This window comes from Puma concolor, chromosome B2 (genome assembly GCF_028749965.1).
Source record: "Puma concolor isolate L17-30 chromosome B2, mPumCon1.1.hap2, whole genome shotgun sequence".
In the NCBI taxonomy this organism is placed as follows: Eukaryota; Metazoa; Chordata; class Mammalia; order Carnivora; family Felidae; genus Puma; species Puma concolor.
Window position 1 is genome coordinate 28731934 of NC_141671.1, and position 17041 is coordinate 28748974.

General features: G+C 35.6%; 1 protein-coding gene across 3 annotated transcripts in view; it reads left to right on the plus strand.

Annotated features, from left to right (window-relative positions):
• EXOC2 (exocyst complex component 2) overlaps window positions 1-17041 on the plus strand; it is a 275073-nt gene that overhangs the window by 71075 nt on the left and 186957 nt on the right. For 2 of the 3 annotated variants that reach the window (XM_086706457.1, XM_086706458.1), the window contains exons 6-7: window positions 1139-1263; window positions 11000-11080. In XM_086706457.1, coding sequence (XP_086562583.1) covers window positions 1139-1263; window positions 11000-11080 — 206 coding nt within the window. The remainder of the gene's footprint in view (window positions 1-1138; window positions 1264-10999; window positions 11081-17041) is intronic. The other variant, XM_086706459.1, reaches the window with a different exon arrangement.

Consider the following 17041-nt stretch of genomic DNA (forward strand, 5'->3'; position numbering starts at 1 on the left):
ATTTGTTAAAATACACCTTAGGAGAAATTTTTCCTTCACCAGTTAGAGTGAAAACCATTAGAAAACATGAGGAAACATTGGTGTGCGTGTGTGTGTGTGTGTGTGTGTGTGTGTGTGTGTGTGTGTGTGTGTGTGGAGAGAGAGAGAGAGAGAGAGAGAGAATCCTGATACATTTTTAAAGGGAATGTCAAATCTTTAATTGCAGAAGATGGTTCTAATTTTACATCACAGATGTGCTTTTTCTATTACTGTATTTCAGAATTGATCTCTGTTTTTACAGCCAGATTTTCTTAGCCCAGCTGGAAATAAAAAAATATAGAGATCTACCAATTTTCTCTGCTTGAGATGTAGAGATAAAATATTTTGGTCTTTTTAGTTATTTAAATTGTTGAGTTGACTGCCCCCGCTCCCACCCCCCCAGGTTTTTCTATAATTTCACTGTTAATGACAGAGGACTGGATATTGATGTGGTGAATCATGATACGGTTAATTTTGATATAGGACACAGAAATGAACATACAGAAGAGTTCTGCCTTAGATAGATAACCACTGCATTGATCTAGGTCTGTGGAAAGGGACATGATATTCAGGACTCCTTACCTGGCAAATCATATATATGATACATATTATTTATAGAAATATTTATATGTATGTTCATTTCTTAGGGGTCTGACATTTGGAATGACCATTTGAGGGCTACAGATCTGTTTTATAGTTGCTGTAATTTTGTTATTTATAATAAAAGGGTTTAGATGTAGGGGTGCCTCAGAGGCTCAGTCGGTTGAATGTCCTACTCTTGATTTCGGCTCAGGTCATGATCCCAGGGTGTGGGATTGAGCCCCGTGTCGGACTCCATACTGAGCATGGAGCCTGTTTAAGATTCTCTCTTTCTCTTCCTCTGCTCCTCTTCCCTGCTTGCACTCTCTCTTAAAAAAAAAATAAAATAAAATAAATAAATAAATAAATAAATTTAGATGTAGGTAAGAATTTGAAAGCTTTTTGTTTTAATCTGGTTACATCTTGTGTCAATCTATGTCTTTCTTAACTTAGGCTTCAGTATTTCACGTTTAATGCATTATCTGATTTCTTTTTTGCTTTTTAGGAGTCTCACACTTTTGGTTTCTTAATTTCATTTCAGTTTTGAACAGCTTAAAATGGCAGTCACCAACTTGAAGAGACAGGCTAACAAGAAAAGTGAAGGCAGCTTGGCATATGTGAAAGGAGGTCTTAGTACTTTCTTTGAAGCCCAGGATGCCCTCTCAGGTAAGGTGACCCTCAGAGCCATCTGCTGGGGCTTCCACAACAGAAACCCAACACTGTGTTTGCAGAGTGTTTACAGGGTGTGACATTCAGTCTGTATTTATAAAAGTAGAGATCTAAAATGTGCCATAAATATTTGTTGCAGACCAGGCTGGAATCTCTTTGAAGGCTTGGTACTTTAAATATTTGTCTCTGAGGCTTTTGTTGACCCGTTGTACATATGTGAAATAGGAGACTACTTTGCCTTCCCACAATGCCCAATCTCCAGGGCTGATAAGAAACTAAATCCCAATAGGTAAAATTCTCGAATTTTAAAAATCCTCTTATATCCATCAATATCTTACACATGTGACTAATTCTGTAAATGTGATCCATTGTGTGTTTGGTGTGTGGTAAGGACTGATGATAATGTGTCATTCTTTTCAGCTATCACCCCATGAACCTTATACACAATAGTTAAATGTCCACCATCCATTTTGTCATCTTTATATGGGGGAGCAAGTATATTAAATAGATATAGCATAGTTTTAGACATATCATGGAAAAGATGTTGGGTAGGGTTTTTTCTCACCTAAAATTAACTTTATTTATTTAATTTTTAAGTTATTTATTTATTTTGACAGAAAGAGCAAGAGAGCACATGTGTGTGCCTGCTGGGCAGGGGGAGGGGCAGAGAGCAAGGGAGAGAGAGAATTCCAAGCAGGCTCTGTGCTGTCAGAGGAGAGCCAGATGCATCAGGGTCCATCTCACTGACCTGAGCCAAAATCAAGAGCCTGATGCTTAACTGACTGAGTCACCCAGGCACCCCTTAAATCACCTTTAATTAATAGAAATCAAATTACTGTTTAGTAAAAAATATTAATAAAAGTTAGCCTAATTCTTTTTAAAAACAAATATACCTATAACTAAGTACCTGCACATAAGCACTTTTAAGTGTAGACTAAGAAGCCACACTTCCTTTAATTCAGTAAGACTTAATTTTTTTTATTAATTTGTATTCTCAAAGTACAGACATCCTGTTACTGTTTCTAAAACCCTTCTCCTGGGTCAAACAAGCATAGATGACTTCTGGGAAGTTAATGTGCATCTGATACAGCTCTTTCCTTGTTAGGTAGAAGTTAGGTTTTTGAAGGAGCAAAATGTGAATGCCTAGCAGGAACAGAAATTAGATAATTTTCTTTGATAAACACTCTGTGCCCTGTATTTTTTGGTGGGATGCTTTTCTTTCGTTCTTTGTGCTTATTGATATTCTGTCTTAAGTTACTAATGTTACTATATTAACAATAGAAACCTGAGCATATATGAACAGAGTTTAGCATCATCAAGCAGAATTAGGTTAGTAATTCCCTAGTAGCTATGTAAATGATAATTTGCCATAGGTGATTAGCAGTTCTCAGAAATTATTGTATTTAAAATTATTTCACCTAAGTATATTGGTAACTTAACATTTAACAAAGATAATTCTGACCAATTGCTTAATCATATAAGCAGGTGACTCTATAGCATATAGAAAGTGATTTTAATAATAAAATTCCAAGATTTTAGCTACACACATATCTAGCTTTTCTGTGTTTTAATGTAAATGAAATGCATATTACAAAAAGACAGTAAATAAGTAATGAACAGACACTACTTAATACCATTGTAAAGATAATTACATTAACATTTTGATGTATTTTCTTTTGGTCTTTTTGCTCTTGGCCTATATGAGTCCATATTACAAAATTGGAGTTGCATTGTATATTCAGTTGTGTATGCTAGAAACCTCCTTTACTCTTTAGAGTGTTCCTTTGGGTAATTATTTTAATATACTATAGCATTTGATTTGTTGGTAGCTCTTTAGAAAATTTTCTGACTATAGTCTTAAGTGAAATTGATCTGTAGTTTTTTGAAATGCTTTTTTGGTCAGGTTTTGGTATTAGTGTTTTACAGAAGCATTTGAATCTGTATATGTATATATGTAGGTACTATGTGATGGGTTATGTAAAGTAGGAATTATCAGTTGGAAATTTGAAAGAGCTAATACATTGAAAGAACTAATAAATTATTTGCTCAGGTAATCTGTTTTACTTTTCTGTTTTGAAAAATGTCAAACATGTTAAAAGTAGAATAGTACAGTCACCCCTGTATAACTGTCAGATTTAAGTTAGTAATGTTTTTCAAACTTGCTTCAGTGATATTTTTTGAGGTTGGTTGTGTTTTGCTGATCTCAAGCAGTGAGTCTAAAGCTCCATGACATTTCCCTCCTATATACATTAGTATATGGTTCCCACCCAAATAGGGACATTTACCTGCATAACCACAATGCTGTTATTACAGCCAAAATAAGTTTCAGTAATTTTTCAATATCCTCTAATTCCCATGTCATACTCAAATTTCCCCATTTACCCACCAACTTTCTTTATAGTTGGTTTGTCCAAATCAAGATTCAGATAAGGTCCAAGCATTTCATTTGTCTTTTTAAGTCTCTTAAGCCTCTTTTAGACTAGAATACCCTTACCTTTGCTACCTTGACTTTTTGTTTTCCCCCATGTAATTGATATGTTGAAGACATGAGGCTGTTTGTCCTATAGGATATCCCATACTCTGGATTTGACTGATTACTTCCTCATGGTGTTATTTAATTTATTTTAGTTTCCATTGTATTGCTTGGACTTATTTGGACATTAGATTTGGTTTTCAACATTTTTGGTCATATATGGTACTGTGTACTCCTGTGTTATTATTTCAGGAGGCCTTTAGTGTCTGCATGTTTTTCCTGTAGAGACACTGTGATGGATCAAGTGGGTTCCCCAGTGGGGTGGGTATTGGTAGTTGTATCGATTAGAATCAACCAAGGGAAAAGATTCATGAGGCACAGTCCAGGAAAGTTCTGTGCATGGAGTGAAAGTTGCCCTCTCACGGTCGAGTCATAAACAACGTTGATTTACCTGGTATGATGTGAGTCAGTGTACATGGAGTACTGCCTACCAGAGAATAACATCCAAGCCTTGGTGTCCAGAATTTTTATTAGAGCTCTGTCACATAGACATAGTTGACTGCTCCAATGGCTGACCTCCATCTAGAGGTCCCTCTGGAGGTCAAGCTGATATGGAGTGACCCAAAGTCTTCACTGTAAATTACGTTGTTACACTATCTGGTATAGCTCAAGGCTCCCAAGTAAACAAAGATACTTTCATCAGGTAAGAATTTGAAAAGCTTAGAGGTGACCTCTCAGAAGCTAAAGACAAAAGCCAGACCTCTTTTTGGGTAAGATTAAATTCTTTAGTATGCGATTATATTAATATGAAATATTATATATGCATTTGCCTAATATATTATACATCATATTCTTTTTAACCTTTAGAAATTTTGATTTTACCATTTCTCTTGTAAGCAACATATGGTAGAATTTTTATATTTTTATACCAGTTTGGGAGTCTTTGCCTTTTAATAGAAAAATTCAAGCCATATACATTTATCCTGACATTTTTGTCTTTTTGTTTTTATTGTTCTATTATATTTTTCGGTTTTCATTTTTCCTTCTGTGCTATATAGACCATGTTGTTGCACATTGGCAAGAAATGTTTTTAAATTCTATTATAGGTTGCCTTTTGCCTCCTGTTGTGTATAACATCGGTTCAGGACATCTATATTTCTCATGCTCTTTCCTTTTTTTCTGGTCTTAATTTAATCTGGAGTTATAGCTTTTTATTTTACCTTTTCTTTTCCATTTCATTATTATGTTTCTCAATTATTTTTGTTTTTGCATTTCATTTTATAACACATTTACTGCAGTTAATTAAAATTTACCATCTATTCACATAAATTTAATTGGCTTTAATGTTTCTTGCCAGTCATTTTACATTTCATCTTTTCTATCTTTGAATTTTTTGAACAGTGGGATATATGTTTTGTGCTAGAGCTTTTGAATTCTTGCATATCTGGAAATGTGTCTTGCTTCATACAGAATTATTTTCTGAAAACATTGATCCAGTATCTTTTAGTGTTATAGAGAGAAGTCCTGAGCCAGTGTAATTCTTTATTACTTATAGATGAATTGATGTTTTTCTCTCTCCCTAAATGATTAAAAGATATATTTGTTTTGACTTGAATTAAAAAAAACCAAGTGCCTTTCAGGATATATTAGAATGTAGGTCTTGTCTTTATTCATTTTTCCCAATACTTGATAAGCTTTTAGAATCTGTAGACCCATACCTGCAGTTTTCAACACTTTTCTTTTGTTGTGTCAACTATCATTTATGGTTTGTTTCTGAATGGCCTTGTATAGAAATAGTATTCCTTTCTTTCTGCTCTCCTATATGGTACCCAGTACCTTTTCTGTTTTTCAGTATGCTGCCCAATAGTAGTATGCCTCAACTAGTTTTCTTCTGTTTCCTGCCATACTGGGTGTTAGGAAATGTGGTCTCTAAATATTGTAAAGAGAAGGGAGTTGTTAGAAGTAAGAAAAATGGGGGAGCAGAATTATAGTCCTGAAGATAGTTATAAAAAAATTAGAAGATGCGTTGTGTCAGAATTAGGCTAGATAGAGATGACAGAGTATAAATAAACACCTTACTCTTCTTTTTTTTTTGGTATCATCTGTGTTCTTCTCTTTGATTAAGTAGACTGTTCGATATGTATCCAAGGGTGTTTTTCGGGCCATCCCAGTCAGGTAAACAGTGGCTGTTGCCCTCTTGTCTGGCCTTTATTTATCTTGAAGTATTTATGCTATTGTCAATTTTCTTTTTTCATGTGTGTATCCATAAATATTTTAATTAGAACTTGACTAGTGTGTCTGGTATAACTTCCAGTGTTAACCTCAGTATATTTATTGTAATTTTTACTTTATTATGTTCTGCAAAGATATTCCCAGCATCTTGTGTTACTTTTCCATGGCAGTCACCCTGCCATTCTCTTTTAATCCCTTGAAGTCTTGAAGTACTTTTTTGTTTGTTTGTTTGTTTGTTTGTTTGTTTGTTTTCTTTTGTAAGTAGGCTTCACACCCAGCTCAGAGCCCAATACAGTGCTTGAACTCATGACCCTGAGATCAAGACCTGAGCTGAGATCAAGTTTAACTGACTGAGCCACCCAGGCGCCCCTTCAATCCTTTGAAGTCTTGATGAGACATATAGTTTCTTACCAGATATGAGTTCACACCAGTTCTCGCAGGCCACGGTGATGTTTGTGGAGCTTTTCATATTATTAAAGGCCTTCTTCATTTCCTCAGTGCCTTCTTCAATTTTTTTTTTTTTAATGCTTATTTATTTTTGAGAGCAAGAGACACCAGAGTGTGAGCGGGGGAGGAACAGAGAGAGAAGGGAGACACAGAATCTGAAGCAGGCTCTAGGCTCTGAGCTGTTAGCACAGAGCCTGACATAGGGCTTGAACTCATGAACTGTGAGATCATGACCTGAGCCGAAGTTGGACGCTTAACAAACTGAGCTACCCAGGCACCCCTTCTCAGTGCCTTCTGATTGTCATCTTTGTTTTGGTGAACATTTCCCTGACTGCCCCTTGAGCTTTTCACCTGTTTGGTCTCTTGTTTTTATGGGCAAGTCCAACATTATCACTTGCTTTTTTTGAGAACAATTATGGACCAAAACTGTATGAATTATTTTTATTCATGTTATACTAAAGAATAACTAAGAGGCCGAAGCAGAGTAAATAACACATGGTGCTCGATACACAATTGACCTTCCCTCCCATGTTACTTTTGTTACTGCTACTTGAGACAGTGTAGCCATAACTGATTTTTTGGCACATTCTGTTATTAGTGTCTGTTGATATCTGAAGGTTATTTAGGCAGGTATGGTTGTCTAGGATCCAGTTATCTAAGTGAGAATCCTTTATACTTATTAGCCTTCTGTATAATAGTCGCAATTATTTCATTATTGTTTTTCTTCCCAGTGTAACTGAGGAAATGATTCACAGGTTACCTGGCCTATTTAAATGTAATTTATATAATTTAGCCACTCATAAAAATTTGGTGTAAGTAAAAACTAAATGTTTGAAAAGTTCTTTACAAATTTAAATTTTTAAGAGATCTCATTTTAACTCTTCCTAGTCTCCTATTTTAGTAAATATTATCCTCAGAGGTTGGTGTGTGGGCCAGATTGGCCATTTTCTGTCTTTGTACAGGCCAGGAACTAAAGATGGCTGTGTTTTTCAAGGTTTGTGTGAGAGGAAAAAAAAAAAAAAAAAAAAAAAAAAAAAAGAGGGAAGCAGTTGTAGAATATGTGATAGGGGCCCTATGTGGCCCATGAAGCCTAAAATATTTACTATGTGGTTCTTTATAGAAATAGTTGGTGGGGCACCTGGGTGACTTAGTCGGTTAAGCATCTGACTTGGGCTCAGGTCATGATCTTGTGGTTCATGAGTTTGAATCCTGTGTTGGGCTCTGTGCTGACAGCTCGGAGCCTGGATCCTACTTCGCATTCTGTGTCTCCCTCTCTCTCTGCCCCTCCCCTGCTCGTGCTCTGTCTCTCCCAAAAATAAACAAACATTAAAAAAAAAAAAAAGAAAAGAAATAGTTTGCTAGTCTTTGACCTAGTTTGAATATTCCTGTCTCATATAGGCTAGTAGTAATATATAGTGGTTAGAGTGTGTAGATCACAGTGTACCTGACATTAAATCTTACAGACATTGCTATACACACGTATCATTTCTAGTGCCTCATTTAATAATGGCATTATATAAATGTATGGACAAATGCTATGAATTTTTTTATTGAAATCTGCAAATTTGATGTCCACATTTAATTAGAGAGTTAAATAAAACAAATTTCAGTGAATCAATAGGCAGTCTTTTTATAACTCTGAATTTTCTTTGAATAGAACTTTTATATACATACTTTTTTGTTTCCCAAATACAATTTTATGGTGTACAACTGTTTCACATATTTAAGTTTTAATATATTAGAAACAATAACAAACCTGTGATCATGTACCAAGTTGCTTATTGAGTTATACTATTTAAAAATGTTTTTAGAGAAAATAAAAGGTCAAGTGAACCAGACATTGGGTTATTTGGTTTAATTTTCTGGAAAATAGGATTGCCTTTATCAGATCCAGTGTCTCCTGGTCCTCATGCTTGGCTGACAGCTTGACAGTGACTCTGCTGTGCTGGAGATGGGTGGCAGGAAGCTGCTTTGTCAGCATAAAAAGGTTGTAAACTGAGCTGAGGGGAGCCAGACTTACCTCATTTTGACCTGCTGATCAGTGATGGGTTTTGTCAGCAACAGAAATGTGGCTGCATGGTTTTTAACGGTTTTGACTTAGAAAGCAACATTTGAAGCAAGGCTACTGTAAAATGCAATATCTTATTGCCATGGAAGAGCCATTTGCAATGCCCCCTTAATAAAATGCAATGTATGCCATATATTCTTTTGCAGCAAGATTGTCAGAAAATTACACCAGCATTTAAATAAATAGTGTGAGTAGTCTTTTTAGTTTCTATTTTTTATATTTGGGCATTTTTATCTCTTTTCTTTAAAGATAGGGAAGTTCTTTTCCATTTAACGAGTTCAAGTTAAGTTTAGGTTTTAATATGTGGAAACATTTTATGTTGCTATTACTGCATAATCCAATTTTGGAGCATTAAATAACTTTCTTTTCACTCCTGAATCAACCAAGACGATTAAGAATATACTGGCTGACTTTGTTTTCAAAATGTATTTCTTTTTCTCTCTCTGAATGTGTTTCTCTAACAGAAGCGTTCTGTTTATAAATTTCAAACACAATTTGAAATTGCTTTAAAAAAGGTATTAAAAATGGGCAGGGGCTCCTGGGCGGCTCAGTCGGTTGAGCATCCTACTCTTAATTTCAGCTCAGGTTATGATCCTAGGGTTGTAGGATCAAGCCTTGCATTGGGCCTCTGTGTTGAGCATGGAGTCTGCTTAAGATTTTCTCTCTGTCTCTGCCCCGCTCATGCTCGTATTTGTGCTTTCTCTTTCTCTAAAAAAAAAAAAAAAAAAAAAAAGGCAGGATCAAAATTAGGAAGTAATTAAAGAAGGAGAGAAATAGATGTTATTATGCATTGAGAATATTTTTATACTGCATTTGAACACTGAATTTGCCCAGAATTTTCTAATCAATGAGTCAAGGGAAACAAATCAAATTGTGATTAAAACAAAACACTTCATTTTTTTTTTTTCTTAAGCAGACCCCCCACTCCCTCAAATCTACCATGCTTGACTGATGGGTTGAGGCAGAACCTGTTAATTCCTTTTAAGAAGAGTTTGACATGCTATTTGAATGTTGGAGAATAAGGACTGTAAGAGTGATGTAATTTCATTGTACTGGCTGTGAAGCCCTTGGAGTTACACATGTTACATTTGAGTTTTTGCCAAGGAAGTTATGTGAAACAATAAAATCCTGGGTGTTTTAGCAGCTATTATTTGGAAGAGAGATATCTTTTATTTGCATCTGAATGCAGTTCCCAACTAACATAGTAAGTCTATCCTTTTCATTCTATAAATGTGAAAACAGGCTTACACAGGTTAAATCGCTTGCCTGTGCATATAATCAGTATGGGGTGAAGTTTTGTTCTGAGACTAGACAGCTCGAGTTCAAATTTTGGGTTTGGCTTTGTGAAGTTGGTCAACTTATTTAGTATCACTGAGCCATGTAATTTCTCATCTATGAAATAAAAATATTAGAACATGCCTCATTGACTTCCTGCCAGATGAACAATATTCATTAGAAATTTATGATTGTGCTTAACTTATGGTCATGGCTCAATTAATGTTTGCCTTTCTAATTTTATTATTTTTATTATGTCACAGTTTTGATTTGAAATTGTATTTGGTTATTTCATTTTGTAAATTTTCTTAATACTTTACCTAGATAAGCTTGATTTGCTCTGTTTAAAACCTACCCTCTAGGGGCGCCTGGGTGGCGCAGTCGGTTAAGCGTCCGACTTCAACCAGGTCACGATCTCGCGGTCCGTGAGTTCGAGCCCCGCGTCGGGCTCTGGGCTGATGGCTCGGAGCCTGGAGCCTGTTTCCGATTCTGTGTCTCCCTCTCTCTCTGCCCCTCGCCCGTTCATGCTCTGTCTCTCTCTGTCCCAAAAATAAATAAAACGTTGAAAAAAAAAATTTAAAAAAAAAAATAAATAAAATAAAACCTACCCTCTAGTAGGTAAAGCAGTTTTAAAATATAAAGTTATTTTTCATAATGTGTATCAGAACCATGCAGACATATATCAATAGCAAAAAACACCAATGTCATTTGTATATCCACAAATTGATATATTGTTAGATATTACTAGATAGATCTTGAGAACTTCCAAGGAAGTAATAACAGAATGAATAGAACATGAATAATATGTGTTTTGCCATTTTATGTCCAAGGCTGAAATGAAATATTTTGAGGTTGGTAGACTTCAAATACTAGTATTTCTGTTTTGCAGATGGTAAAACTGAGAAATAAAAATGACTTTCCTGTGGCCAAATATCAAAGATATTAGTTACTTACATCTCATTTTTCTTTTTTAATTTAACTGTGTTTACCACTTAGCCTGGATTATCAGATGATTTGAGTATATGTATTATGTACTATTTTAATAGTGTTTATCTGTGAATAACTTAGACTGGTGTCTGCTGGTTACTTTGCAGAGTTTTTTCATGTTTGTGCTTCTTTCCAGCAGTGAAAATAATATGACCTTTTTTTGTTTTTAAAGTTGTTTAAAAATGTCATTTTGATGTAATGTGTTCCCACCCACTAAAATAGCCCACACTTTAACTAGATGTTTTTTCTAGCTATCCATCAAAAGCTAGAAGCGGATGGAACGGAAAAAGTAGAAGGATCCATGACGCAAAAACTGGAGAATGTTCTGAACAGTAAGTTTTGTCCTCCTACCCAAAACTATTTATGGACTTTATAACAAGCTTTAATATAGTTCTTTGACCTGGTTTCACAGAACAAGACAGTGAGTTGCATTTTAATATTTATTTCTGAATAGTAATGAATTAATAAATATAAAGGGGAATAAAAACATTGAAAATGAATGTTCTGTTTCTGTTTGCATTTTGTTTATAAGAAATCATAATTTGAAAATAAGCCAGTATGCTTCTTAAGAAGTGAAACTTGCTAACATAAAAGAGACCAATATATAAATAGCATTATCAAATATAAAATAGTGCTAAAGCAGTAGCCAGGATTGTCATTGACCAGAAATCTGAAAAACATCTTCATGTATCTGACAGTGTTAATATAAATAATATTAGCTACTAGAATGACATATGCTTACATGTCATTTATTTATCTATGGCATGCCTTTTTCCAAAGTGAGTTTAAGGCAGCTTCATATTTAAGAGTGTTTCTAACTCTGACGCATTTTGTTGAAATTGTATGCCAAGAGAAACTGATAATGTACAGAGTTTGGGGTCCCATCCATTTCCTCTTATATTTCTTCCCCCTCCCCCCCCAACATCCTAGTTCCCAGCTATTTACCCTAATGATCTGGAAAAAAAATAATCAGATGAATTGATCCCTGTTGTAATATTAGCAGCTTAAAAGTAAATTACCCTCTTTCACTCATACAATAAACATTTGACAAAGAGCAATAATGTCCAGGAGAATCTCCTTGTTTTTAAATGTAAGTATAGCAAATGATTTCCTCATGAAATAGGACTAATAATTAAAACATCTAAGAACCTTCACATCATATCTATAATGATTCTGTGAATGCAAGATTGTGATACTGAGTTAGTTTTGTACTTCTAGCTCAGTTTACTCCTATGAGTGTAACTTTCTGAACTTTTCTGTAAGTATCTATTTTAAAACACCAGGGATCCCTGATAAAGTAGTTTCTGGAATGAAGCTTTAATTTGATATAGGCTTTCCTTGGTAGTAGAATTTGAGTACTTTGATTTTATCCTAAATTTGTGAGTTTAACAGCACTTTAAATATTTTTCCTTCTGGTGCTTTTGGGGGAGGGTTGTGGTTGTTGTTGTTATTATTTTGCCTTGAGATTTTGCCTTGTTTTTTTCTGAGAACCATCACCAGCTTGGTTGAAATTAATATATTCTGACTTCAAACCAAATAAACATTTATTAAAGCTATTTCTATATTAGCATAGTCAGATATTTTATGGTCTTGGAAAGATAGTTCTACTCATGGATGCTATTTTCACTGGGAAAATTGTCATCAAACCATGATACCTCTAAAAAAATTATTATTTCAGTAACTTTAATGTGACTTGTTGGACTTCAAGCTGTATTACAAAGCTTTAATCATCAAGACAGTATGGTACTGGCACAAGAACAGACACTCAGATCAGTGGAACAGAATAGAGAACCCAGAAATGGACCCATAAGCATATGACCAACTAATCTTTGTCAAAGCAGGAAAGGATATCCAATGGAATAAAGACAGTTTCTTCAGCAAATGGTGCTGGGAAAACTGGACAGCGACATGCAGAAGAATGAACTTGGACCACTTTCTTACACCATACACAAAATAAAATCAAACTGGATGAAAGACCTAAATGTAAGACAGGAAGCCATTAAAATCCTCAAGGAGACAGCAGGCAAAAACCTCTTTGACCTTGGCCGCAGCAACTTCTTACTGAACACGTCCCCAGAGGCAAGGGAAGCAAAAGCCAAAATGAACTATTGGGACCTCATCAAAATAAAAAGCTTCTGCACAGCAAAGGAAACAATTGGCAAAACTAAAAGGCTACTGACAGAATGGGAGAAGATATTTGCAAATGACATATCAGATAAAGGGTTAGTATCCAAAGTCTATAAAGAACTTATCCAACTCAACACCCAAAAACCAAATAATCCAGTGAAGAAATGGGCAAAAGACATGAATTGAGACTTCTCCAAAGAAGACATCCAGATCGCCAACCGACACATGAAAAAATGCTCAACATCACTCATCATCAGGGTAATACAAATCAAAACCACAATGAGATACACCTCACAACTGTCAGAATGGCTAACAGTAACAACTCAGGCAACAACAGATGTTGCTGAGGCTGTGGAGAAAGAGGATCTCTTTTGCACTGCTTGTGGGAATGCAGGCTGGTACAGCCACTCTGGAAAACAGTATGGAGGTTCCTCAAAAATATAAAAATAGAACTACCCTATGACCCAGCAACTGCACTACTAGGCATTTATCCAAGGGATACAGATGTGCTGTTTCAAAGGGACACATGCACCCCTATGTTTATAGCAGCACTATCAACAATAGCCAAAGTATGGAAAGAGCCCAAATGTCCATCGATGGATGAAGGGATACAGAAGATGTGGTGTATATATATACAATGGAGTATTACTCGGCAATCAAAAAGAGTGAAATCTTGCCATTTGCAACTACATGGATGGAACTGGAGGGTATTATGCTATGCGAAATTAGTCAGTCAGAGAAAGACAAATATATGACTCCACTCATATGAGGACGTTAAGAGACAAAACAGATGAACATAAGAGAAGAGAAACAAAAATAATATAAAAACGGAGGGGAACAAAACATAAGAGACTCTTAAATATGGAGAACAAACAGAGGGTTACTGGAGGAGTTGTGGGAGAGGGGATGGGCTAAATGGGTAAGGGGCATTAAGGAGTCTACTTCTGAAATCATTGTTGTACTATATGCCAACTAATTTGGATATAAATTAAAAGCAAAATAAAAATAAAAAATCAACATGAGGTAACACCTTATATTTATTTACACAATGCTATCTGTCAATTATATCTCAATAAAGTTGAAAAGAAAAGATAGCAAGAAAAGTCACTGTGGCACTGTACACTAACCAAACTATATCCCTATTGATCTTATAACCTTAATAATGAAAAAAAAATTAATGTGCCAGGAACTGTCATCTATAAAAACTTGACATATAATTCTAAGACTGTCTCATAATTTCAAGTATGTTTATTTAAACATTATACTTTCTCTTATTTTGAAAAGAACAATTTCTCTTATTTGGTCCTTTTCATGGCACTGACTCTTGAGACCACAGATCATAGAAGTGATTTTAACCTACATTCTCTGCTTGATGCAAGTTGGGGTGAAGGTGGCTGGAAGGAGTGTTCCTCCAACACACACACACACCACAACACAATTTATTCCAGGAATAAGCAAGTTGAATGAGATTAGAAAGGGAAACATTAAAGTACCTCACAATTTAAAGTTACTTTACTTTTATTTATTTATTTATTTATTTTTTTAATTTTTGGGACAGAGAGAGACAGAGCATGAATGGGGGAGGGGCAGAGAGAGAGGGAGACACAGAATCGGAAACAGGCTCCAGGCTCTGAGCCATCAGCCCAGAGCCCGACGCGGGGCTCGAACTCACGGACCGTGAGATCGTGACCTGGCTGAAGTCGGACGCTTAACCGACTGCGCCACCCAGGCGCCCCTAAAGTTACTTTAATATGTACACTTAAATTCATAGTAAAACCAGGACCATAAAAAGACCTAACAACCTACCCCATGTGTCTCAGTTTCTCTTAACAGATTACAGAAAATGATCAGACACACTGCCATCTGTAACATGATATTACATGAACAGCACCGTTACCAATAGCTTATGCTTATTTAGACAGCCATACTTGGTACTGGAATTCTATAGTACCACTGAAAGTACAGAGAACTGGAATCTGGGGGATAAGAAAAGAGCTCCATACCACTCCCAGGACCCGGTTGTACCCATGTCCTCAACTTCCATTCAGTAATCCCAAACTGACAGCTTGAAATCAATCATGATGGGAATATTTACACATTGGAAAGGCTAATATTAAGGTTATTTTTCTTTTCCCTTTTTTTTTTGTTTCTTTTCTGGAATGCCAATAGTTAAATGTGTACCAGCTTACCTCTGAGTAAGTCAGTTCCTTTTTTACAAACTTGGCTGGATACTCCTTAGTGTTTTAAGTTTTTGTCTTTCTTCTCTTAATTTTACACATAAGATTTGGGAGAAATCATTCACTCCCATTAAATTCAACTATTATCTCTATGTTAGTGACTCCAAAATCATATATACCTCAAGATGTTGGTTAGCTTAAGACTAATCTTTACATAAATGTGACACACACACACACACACACACACACACTGGAATGCTACTCAGCTATAAAAAAGAATGAAATATGGCCATTTGCAACAGTATAGATGGACCTTGAGAGTATTATGCTAAGTGAAATAAGTCATACAGAGAAAGACAAATACCGTATAATTTCACTTATATGTGGAATCTAAAAACCAAAACAGAACAAAACAAAACCCAGAGTAATCAATAAAGAAAATGGATTGATGGTAGCCAAAGGGGCAAAATGGGTGAAGGGGATCAAGTCCAAACTTCTAGGTTTTGTTTTTTTTTTTTTTTTTTTAACTGTTTATTCATTTTTGAGAGACAGCACATGAGCAGAGGAGGGGCAGACAGAAGGGGACAGAGGGTCCTAAGCAGACTCTGCGCGGACAGCAGCAAACCCAATGTGGAACTGGAACTCATAGCTGCAAGAGCATGACCCGAGCCGAAGTTGGATGCTCAACCAACTGAGCCACCCAGGCACCCCACAAATTTCTACTTTAAAAATAAGTCATGGGGATATAGTAAGTGGTATGGGTAATATACTCAATAATATTATATTTTTTAGAAAGATTATACTTACACTAAATGTACAATTATTTCTTTTAATGAATACTCATATCAAAGAAGTTCCAAAGATAATTCAATCAGCCTTGGCTGTTTTAAGGGGATTCTATGAGAGCATTTCTTGTGACATCCCAGCATCATCTTATGGGACTTAGTCCCTAAGAGGAACCTTAAGGATTTCCCTTTGAGGGAACCCTGACAGAAGAGCTAAGGAGGGCAATAATCAGGAGCATGTCAGCTTTAGGGAACTTGGGACATGGGAACTAGACTGAGTCTGGGAAGACAGCTAGTCAGACTTTGACAAGAAGGACAGTGGAGGTGGACAATCAACTCTTAGACCCTCAGTTTACCTGCCTTTGACAAAAGCTAGGAAGTGGCATCCCACTCCATGAATGAAGATGCCATTGAGGAAGAAAAAAGATTTTAGCATCTATGGATCCCTTATAATCTAAAGAGTTTTGGGAATCTTTTGTGGGTGGTATAAAAACATACTAGACATACAATATGGAGTGCTTGCTCTATGTAAGGTACTTGCTATTGTAAAAACTTTGGAAGACTTCTAAATTCTTCTTAATTATTCTAAAAATACGCATTAATTCTTAAACTTGCTTATGTTCCTGTAAGACAGGCGCTATTCTTTTTTTTATCACACCCAATAAATTAATTAACATTGATTCAGTAATATTTAATATATAATCTCTACCTTTTACTTGCTCCCAAAATATCTTTTATATCTTTAGATGTTTTTGTTTTCTTTTAATTTACATCCAAATTAGTTGGCATATAGTACAACAATGATTTCAGAAGTAGACTCCTTAATGCCCCTTACCCATTTAGCCCATCCCCTCTCCCACAACTCCTCCAGTAACCCTCTGTTTGTTCTTCATATTTAAGAGTCTCTTATGTTTTGTTCCCCTCCGTTTTTATATTATTTTTGTTTCTCTTCTCTTATGTTCATCTGTTTTGTCTCTTAACGTCCTCATATGAGTGGAGTCATATATTTGTCTTTCTCTGACTGACTAATTTCGCATAGCATAATACCCTCCAGTTCCATCCATGTAGTTGCAAATGGCAAGATTTCACTCTTTTTGATTGCCGAGTAATACTCCATTGTATATATATACACCACATCTTCTGTATCCCTTCATCCATCGATGGACATTTGGGCTCTTTCCATACTTTGGCTATTGTTGATAGT